A 9,243-nucleotide genomic window follows, 5' to 3' on the forward strand; every position below is an offset into this window, starting at 1 on the left:
TAGAGTAGAGCTGTGAGCGGAGTTGAATATAGCTTTCTTTTAATGACCAGCCATGTCATCCATTTGAGGGCTGTGCATGTTAGCCTCCACTGATGCAAGTTACCCACTCTCGGTACATGTTTCAAGCAATCGAAAACTGTTTCAGCAACCACCTAGGAAAAAACAGGAATTATAACTGTTACAATTTAAATTTACCTCAAGAATAAAAGGATTTAGGTACATGTATCTGAAGTATTGAGTATCAGGCTTTTTTTTTTGAAAATTGTCCCTTAGAGCCATTAAAGAATTAAATCATCAGAAAAAAAACCCTTCTCACAAACCGGGTAGGATCTTTTTAGCCAGTGAAGGTAAAAAACGGACTGAAACTCGATGTGGATTGATGTTCCCATATTTTTATGACCGGTTCATAGTCAGAAAATTCAGTGGGGATGAGAAAACTAGCATGATATTTTGTGGTGAGGATTGGTTTATTTCATTATTTTCAGTGGGGACAAAAATTGGAGGATGATTTTCCACCGGGGACGATATCTTGGCAAAATGTTCTAGTGGAAAGAGTTGGTCTGTGAGAAGGAGGTGTAGACAATAAGCATCTCTAGACTCCCTCAAGATTCACTTGAGCTCGAACAAAGTTAGTTACCTTAAAGTCAGAAAAACTGTTATAAAAGAGCTTCTACTCGAACTTCGGTCCCAATTTTGATTTTTCATTTTTAGTATTCTGTGTAGTACAAATAATATTCCGTAACCATGGTTGTCGAAGACTTGACATTGTTATCTGATGATGCAAACTACCGTGATACTTTGCAGACCTATTTGAAATATATGGAGCAACTTCCGCCACAAAAGCTTTGGATGAAAGAAGAACTAGGCCCAAGAATCGCGTAAGTTTAACACAAGTTTATTTGACCCCCGTTTGACCTTCTAACCAGGTGATTTCAGTGCAGTATGGGTCAGAAAAACTCCTTACCGATAATGGACTTCTATAAATATACATTTTAAACAGAACAATAATATAAGAAGAAAACTAATAAAGTGATAAAGAAATGAAATTAACAAAGAAAAATAATTTGTGTTGCAATTTTGCGATTACTTTTTAAACTTGAAGAGCTTTCCATCATAACCCTAGGAACACATTTAAGATTGTTTATATGAGAATATTTTACGCATATTCAATGTACTAGACCTTAAAGCGTTTGGGTTTTATGTAATTTCACTGAAAACTGTTGAAAAATTGAATGGGTCGTTTGATACACGTATTCGCTAGCAAAGATATTTTTTTGTATTTGAGATTTTTTTTGGAAAAAAATTCATTTTAGTTTGTTAATTTCGACAGGGCGATAAGCATTTCCTTTTTTTGACCAGGGTGACCTAAAAAGGATGATATTTGACAGGGCCTCAACTATAAATTTCTAAAATTTGACCGGGTTCAAAATTTTGATTATTTTTTGACCGGGGTTACCAATTTTCCACCGGGGTCAAAATTTGGCCTGTTTTTAGGCATTTTTTTCACCGGGCTACTCACCGAGGTGGATCTGACCGGGCCACTGACTCAGGGATGTTTCCTTTATAAATCCATGGTTATACCAGTATGTAACTTTCAACTATTCAATTCGATGCTTATACTGATTACAGGAGTTCAATTGAAAGTTCAAATGACTATAGCTTAGAATCGGCGAAGAAAAAAAATCAATCGAGGGTCTAGTTTCCGAGTTTTGACATCCGCAAAATCTTCTTACGGCCACAGAATCGAGAAAGATCTTGACGCAAAGTCGATAACGATTCAAGTGAGACCTAGTACGATCTGTCATTGCATAAGGGAAAGAAAATTTAGTTTCAGAAATGTTATCCAAATTTCAGATTTAATCACCTTGCCGGAAAGGTTGCAGTCGAATCTTAGTGCGGACAGTGGAATCTAAAATGGTTTTCGTAGGGGCACCCCTTAGATCAGGGCAAATTTTTGATACTATGCTCCTAATAGAGTGTAGAATTGACAAATCTCCTGCAGTTTTCGAGTGAATCGAGTTTTAGTTAATCGATACAACTTATCAAGGGTCCTCCCTCCATGCCCCCCCCCCCAATATTTTGCAAAGTATTTTTTTTTTTACTTTGAAAAATCTTATATATACCGTTTAGAGGGGTGAAATAAGGGCAAAAAGTCGAAAATTTTCTTCGTCGCCCACCATGGTTCGCCCTCAATTCGATGCGCACGCCGGGGGCCATGCCCTCTACTAACGGTTTTTTCGAAGTCTGAAAATCAAATATCTGAGGCTACCAACGGATTCAGTGTGAAAAGTAGATAACTTGAATCCCTTCTTCCCTTTTAGGAAGCTTTTTGAAGCTAAGAAAGAGATCCGAGTCTTGGCTGTTGGTACCGGAACGGGTGAAGTTGATGTTGATTTTCTTGCAGAAATCACAAAGCGCGGGCGTGAAGTACATGGAGAGGATTACAGCGTTGTGTATCAGGTAGTTGAGCCTAACCCTGAATCAGTGGAATACTTCAAAGGCGTCGTAACCAAGGACGATAATTTATCTAAAGTCACTTTCCAGTGGTTTACCGGTTTCTTTGACCCGTTTTGTGAAGAATTCAAGAAAACAGCTAGCAAAGATACTAGGTTTGATTTCGCTCATTATGTACGATGTACGTACCATATTGATAGTGTGTCTGCCCTACAAGTGACGTACGAACACTTGTTAAGAAAAAATGGAGTAGTCGCAGTTGTAGGTGAGAATGAGAATGCTTTCTGGCCACGCATGATGCCTTTCTTAGCTAAACATGAAATGAAGCATGAATGTTTCACATGTTCTGGCCCTGTTTCCGATGCTTATTTCCTACCTGGTTGGAAAAAGCAAGCGGAAACGAACGGCTGGAAGTTTGATGTCTGGATTAAAAAATATAATTTCAATATTACACTGATGTATGATCCAGAATCGAAACCAGGAAATTATTTGATCGACTTCGCGCTTCATGGTAAAAATTGTCGACAAACTATATCTAAAGTGGTTTTGGATGATTTCTTTGAGCTTTTAAACGCCCATTCACATGAGGAAGAAGTTGAAGTTGAGGGCGTCAAAGAGAAACGCCGCCATTATCCATGCGAGTTGGGCGCTATTATGATAACAAAGGAATAACAGCTCTGTTTTCAATCTTACCTAAAACCATGATGGAAACCTGAATATCAAATCAAACTGATCAATATTGCTCCGAATGATATTTTCATACTCAAATATACCTATGAAACTGGGGGTTTTTTTAGCATTTGAATTCATACCCATGCCATACGTGCTTATGGCTGGCTATCCAAAAGTTCGTTCAACATTTAAATGAAACTTGAAATGCAAATTACCAAACTTTTCGAGAAACGAACCAAGCTGGCAGCTCATAAAAACAGAACTCCAGAATTCTGTTCCACCTTAGTTTTAATTCATTTTGTTTTTGTTAAATTGTTCCAGTGCTAAGGCTATGAGACAATATAATGGTCTGATTTTAAAAATATTTTGATAATTTTGATTCTTAGTAAGTATTTTTGTGATTAAAATGAAAGTAAGGTATCATTATTTACAAAGCTTTTGAATATTATCTTTATCTCTTCCAACTTTCACCAAAAAAGGCATCGATGGACTTAAAGGGACTGATTTTGCGTTTTGCAACCTTACCTTGGACTGACATAAGAAACTGTTCAGTAGACTAGAGTCTATTTTTGACTCAAGTTTGCGGAAGTACCAGTGCCATGGGGCTAACTGTTTTACAAGCACCGTGTTTAGGTAACTTTTTAAACTTTTGTGCGTGGACTATGAAAAAGGTTTTTGTAACAAATATGCAATCTTTTTTTGGGTTTTATCAGTACCTAAAAATCTCAAAACACAAAAAAATCAATTTGTGCTTTATCATTTTGAAAGATCATCATAATATTTTGAAAGTATTTCAAAAGATTTTCTTCAAAACATTTCTACCCACTTTTTCTTTTGTTATTTCCTTTTTTCCTCGTTATAGCAAGTCGTAGCAAGTTCATTGTTTTCAAGATAAAAAATACCTATCTTCCTAATAGTTGAGATTATTATTAGTGAATTGTTCTCTTCCCTTCACGCCTCTCCTTCCAATTTGAAATAAAAAATATATTTTCCTCTTTTGGGAAACGTCTTCGAGACTTTGAGGAAGAGTGTTTACGACAATGTGAGAAATATACTTGTTTCTTCACTGACACAATCAAGGTAAGCTAACGAAACTGTCAGGGTGAAAAATAACGAAAGATTTGCTGTTCTAAATGCCACCGTCTGTTTAATTTTAAAAAGCCTCAAATCAGTGTATTGTAACTTAAGTAGAAGTGAAGGGTAGGGAGAAATCTTTAACCTTTCTTCGGCGAGCAAAAGTTATGCCATGAGGTTCGCGCCGAATTTCGTTTGCTAACAGATTGAATACATATATCTTTGATTTAGTTTTTTATATTTTTCAAATTCTGGCAAGAAATTTAACGTACGCAATCTTGCGTTTGTATGAAAAGCACCCGGGACCCTTCGCAAGTAATGTAAGGAATAAGTGACTTTGAATTCTACATAAAAGATTAGCTCTAGCTTTCGGCTAAATCTTATTGCAGTAAAACCTTCTCTCGAATCCTCGATTTTGAAAAGCGCTAGTCACCGTTTCATCCAGAATGTAAAATTTTCTTTTGATCAAATCTTTTTTGTTTAAGATGGAATATCCAAAACTTATCAACTTGTTGATCTTCGTCGTGACATTGCTACCATCTCTGGTCAAGACCCAATGCCCATCAAAATGTTCTTGTTCTGGTGATTTAGCTTACTGCGAAAATCAATTTCTCACATCCATTCCAAACGGTTTTGGATCTAGCATTCGAAGACTTTACCTCGGTGCAAACTTCATCGAAACCATCAACAAAGGTGATTTACCTGATCTACCAGGTCTAGAGATACTTGGACTTCAAAATAATAAACTCACATACATCCAGGATGAAGCTTTCTCTGGTTACACTTCATTGGTGCAGCTTCATTTGAATAATAACTTTCTCCGACGTATCAGTAATAGCACATTCAAGGGTTTGGAGAATGTCATCATATTGAATCTACATAACCAACTAACTGATAATTCGTTGTTTATTGATGATTACACTTTTGGAAATATGTCAAATCTGAATGAACTGAATCTGCAAAATACAAATTTAAAACAAATTACAGACCATACTCTAGATGGTTTCAAACGTGGTGCTTTATATCTCCAAGGACAAGATATCCATAGATTTTCACCATATGCCTTTAGTGGAATCCACAACGATGCTAGCATATTTATTGATAGTAAAACATCACGGCTCTGTTGTTGTGAATCTAAAATGGCTATATCTGACACTTCACTATCATTGAATTGTATCAAAAATGATGTAACTTTTGATCTAAGAACAGTAGAATGTGTAAATGATGGATATTGCCAAAATACCAGCAAAACAACTTGTTCATCATTGGAAATATTAACAGAATCTTTGACAATTGTGGAAGAATCGTATACAATTTCCTCAAAGGCAAAGGCGTCTGAATTAGTATCTACCTTTTCACATACTACCTCAGCAATTCAAAGATTATCGAGTGTATCCTCTTCAATTTCTACAAATACTCAACGAAATATAATTCCAACATCAAGCAAAAATACTATGCTTACCTCACTGCAGAAAATTTCTTTACCAAAATATCCAGAGTCTTTTTCTCCAAGATCTTCAGTACTGATTGCATTTGATCAACACCAAAGCTCTGTGTTAACCATACATTCTTCATTGAATTCGATGGAAACATCAAGCCTACCAAAACCAGCGACAACAACAGCTACCACACATCAAAATGTCAAGTTTCATTCGTCAAACTTACCAACGCCGTCACTATATTCGTACTAAAGACGACATTATTAGATCTTTCAGCTCTTTGGGAAACAATTTTCAGCATTCAAAATATCTTGCCAACAATCAAATATCAAGCCATTCGACACATCTCTCAACATCTGCACATCTTCAAGACTTTCAAAGTTACACAACTGATTTGAATTTTGCTCAAATATCAGGATCACCGACCGCATTCAATGCGTTATCTAATCAAGAAACGAGGATAAGAACTTCCATTATTGATTCATCAACACTTCCGATCGACCAGATTTCTAGTCATCTCAACAAAACAGTGACAGCATCGGTTAAAACTAGCAAATTAGGTCTTCCAATCATCCAGTCTTTCACCAGTAAAGATTCAGTCATAAAAATTTCTTCTAAACATTCTCAAACTGACATGTTCTTATCGCCAACCCTAGTCTCAGAGAAAACAGAAAAGCAAACGCATTTACCAATGAAATCGTCTTTGTTGAGCTTGAACCAAACTTCGAATTCTATCACCATGAATGTGTCTTTTAACACTGAAAATCATTTAACCGAAGATACAGAAATCAATAATAATGGAGAAACAAAAAGGATTGTACTTTCACCATCATCAACAATCTTTACACTGCCGATAACACCGTCTAGTTTGTCATCACAAATCCTCGATCAAGTCTTACCAAGCTCTTCATTCGTTAAGGAGGATACAACTTCGGCTAGCTCAGCCTCACAAAATAATGGAGCCCTACCAACTCCGATATTGGAATCTTCATTTTCATTCATTAAGGAGAACACAATTTTGGCAACCTTCCCTTTACACTTTTTAACTTCAATAGAAACTGAACGATCACCAACAAAACTGTTATCGTCAAATCCACCCAATGAGAATGAAGACCTCGACACACGGTCTAAAATTATCGGAGAACAAATAATTATATCATCGAAAATCAAACTAACATCAGACGCAACTCCTTCGCTTAACAAATTGGATGAAGACTATTCAGAAATATCATCTATCAAAGGCCTATTTATTCAAAGATCAAGAATCGGTTCAAGTTCAGAAAACCTGGTAGCTACACCTAGTCAGCAACCCAGCATATCCATCTCAATAATACGTAATCAAGAACCTCAAAATCGAATTTCTGAAGATCGATCTGGAGCCACCCTCAAACCAAGACAATCGTCGTCAGATATAGAGTTATCAACAATACAAGAAAATCCAAGACTTTTATCACAAACCATATCAACCAATTTAAGAGACCAATCTTCAGTTATTTCACCAAGCGGAGGTTATTTGCTGAAATCTTCGCCAATGTCAACAAACACTTCAACATTGTCAATCAATCAAGTTTATCAACAAAGTCAGCAACTCCCCGTCATATCAAATGCCCCTAATTCTTCAACAGCAGACCATGAATTATCAAAATATTCAACAATGTACAGACGACAGATTCTCAATAAGACCATCATCTCATTAGAATCAATATCAATAAATAGCTCGTCAATCGAATCAACGGCAAATCAAGATCAATTAAGCCGAACGCCTACAATAGCTCAAACAACGGTCCAACGTCAGACGGAAAGATTCACCGAGCAACCTACCAAAAAACCAGCACAACAAGACGTAAAAGCAGGTTTCAGCCAACAGCCCGCTGATGATGAAAACGATACAAACATTCTCTTGGGTGTTTTCCTTACATTTGGTGCTTTTGGTCTTCTAATTGGAATTCTGGTAATGTACAAAAAAAGGCGGTCGATTTTATCGCAAAGTGTCGACCTGAGATATTGATTATGGTGAATGATTTACAAACCTTTGACTTCCAACATAGACTTGGGCTATGTATTGTCTATCAGCCTGCTGAAGACCACACTTATCCTGAAAGAGCATACCTTAGAATGGCTAAACCCTCTCATTCCCGGTGATAATTCTCCGATTGCCACTTTACAACAGCAGAAGGCCAGCACTCTTTGTACGTACAAAAAGAGCTTCAACTTGTCAAGTGGTTAGTCTCAAGGCCGTTGAGTGCTGTCTACGTTATATATGCAGCATTTATGTCGGTACGCCCAGAAAAACAGCTGAAATATCGCGTTAGAAATGCTTCCTCGGGAATGAAAAAGTTTAGCTATCCCACGGTATCATTTGAAGCATAAATATATAAAAAATTGTATTTTGTTTCCCTTATGTATCATAATTTAATAATGGAGTCGTATCTAAAACGACAACTACCATAGCTTTGCTATTTCATGATCGTAGAATCAACAATCTAAAGGAGTATGATTTCCATCGCACAAAGTTCCAATCACATGAGATGCAAAATTAATTTGTTAAAAAAAACTTCAACTATACGCCAGGGTCAAGCATCAACACTGTGGAAGAAGATTGGTTTAATTTGTATATATATCGGCGGAAGCGGGGAGACCTACAGTCTCCCCACTCTTACGGTTGTTCATAAGATTATTAAATGCGATGAAAAAATGCAAATGAAAAAGTGACCCGGTTTCAGAAGGATAAGGAAGTGTTGATTTTAAGTTAAGCCGTTTTTAAAACAAACAAGTCAAACATTTTTACAGCTTTTAATTTTGAAACCAAAAAATCACCAAAGAGATCAGAGCAGCGGAGCCTCAGCGAATTTACTGATTCTTTTGAAGTAAAGTGTTTAATATTTGTAGACTAGACGAATAACAGGAAATTTTTTTTTGAAATAATCATGGCGTGTGTTGTACATATACAAGGTTTATAAGTTCCGGAATAAATTTCGCAATTCTTTAAGTATGTCTTTGATGTGTGAATTTTCCTTGTCTAGTGTAAGTCGGCTTTAGTACCTCTATAGCTGTTTGATAAAGATGGAGTCTACTTGTTACCCAGGTTTTCATTTTGATATAGCCTTCTCTCTCTAGGCATCAAAAAAGTCCCACGTATAGACTAGTACAGACTCGTTCAATATCTTTCTCTCAATGCTGGAAAATTTTCACAGAATAATATCACCCTCACTGGTAAAAATACTCTGAGATTTAATCCCTCTTCAACCATCCGAAAAATTTTAGGGTGTCTTTAAAAAAATCTAGTGAAGGTGGAGGTGAACAAACTGTTCGGATTAATCTTAGTTACTTGTAACTGGAACTATTACGATAAGTTTTTAATTTTAGAACAGTACACAAGCTTTTCTCGCCAAATGAGAAAACTTTCACGGATCAGCCCTTTTTTACCTGCGCTGAAAAGCGCAACAGTGTTGTCGAAAAATATTGAAAAATATCTTGTGAGAAAGATGATTAAAAATGCGATCTGACGTAAGCAAAAAAAATCGAAAATTATGTTTATGGTCAGTAGAAATTCAATATAATTGATTTTACACTATTTAGAGATGCTTGTAAAAAGTCTAATTTC

The 9,243-nt window shown here is 36.2% G+C and overlaps 3 protein-coding genes across 3 annotated transcripts; all 3 read left to right on the top strand.

Annotated features, from left to right (window-relative positions):
- Window positions 1-711: 711 nt before the first annotated feature.
- LOC136819491 (histamine N-methyltransferase B-like) lies at window positions 712-3,552 on the top strand (the record flags this gene model as incomplete). Its single annotated transcript, XM_067075723.1, is given in 2 exon segments — window positions 712-878; window positions 2,322-3,552. Coding segments are annotated over 2 exon segments (939 nt in total). The 3' UTR covers window positions 3,127-3,552.
- A 583-nt stretch (window positions 3,553-4,135) lies between these two features.
- Window positions 4,136-8,321, top strand: LOC136819504 (uncharacterized). The gene is made up of 2 exons (XM_067075736.1): window positions 4,136-4,206; window positions 4,686-8,321. The coding sequence occupies exon 2, from the start codon at window positions 5,839-5,841 to the stop codon at window positions 7,645-7,647; it is 1,809 nt and encodes a 602-aa protein (XP_066931837.1). The 5' UTR covers window positions 4,136-4,206; window positions 4,686-5,838; the 3' UTR covers window positions 7,648-8,321.
- LOC136819510 (leucine-rich repeat-containing protein 52-like) lies at window positions 4,686-5,631 on the top strand. Its single transcript, XM_067075744.1, has 2 exons — window positions 4,686-5,387; window positions 5,572-5,631. The coding sequence occupies exons 1-2, from the start codon at window positions 4,686-4,688 to the stop codon at window positions 5,629-5,631; spliced, it is 762 nt and encodes a 253-aa protein (XP_066931845.1).
- Window positions 8,322-9,243: the final 922 nt, after the last annotated feature.

This window comes from Clytia hemisphaerica, unplaced genomic scaffold (genome assembly GCF_902728285.1).
Source record: "Clytia hemisphaerica strain Z4C2 unplaced genomic scaffold, Clytia hemisphaerica genome assembly, whole genome shotgun sequence".
Lineage (NCBI taxonomy): Eukaryota > Metazoa > Cnidaria > Hydrozoa > Leptothecata > Clytiidae > Clytia > Clytia hemisphaerica.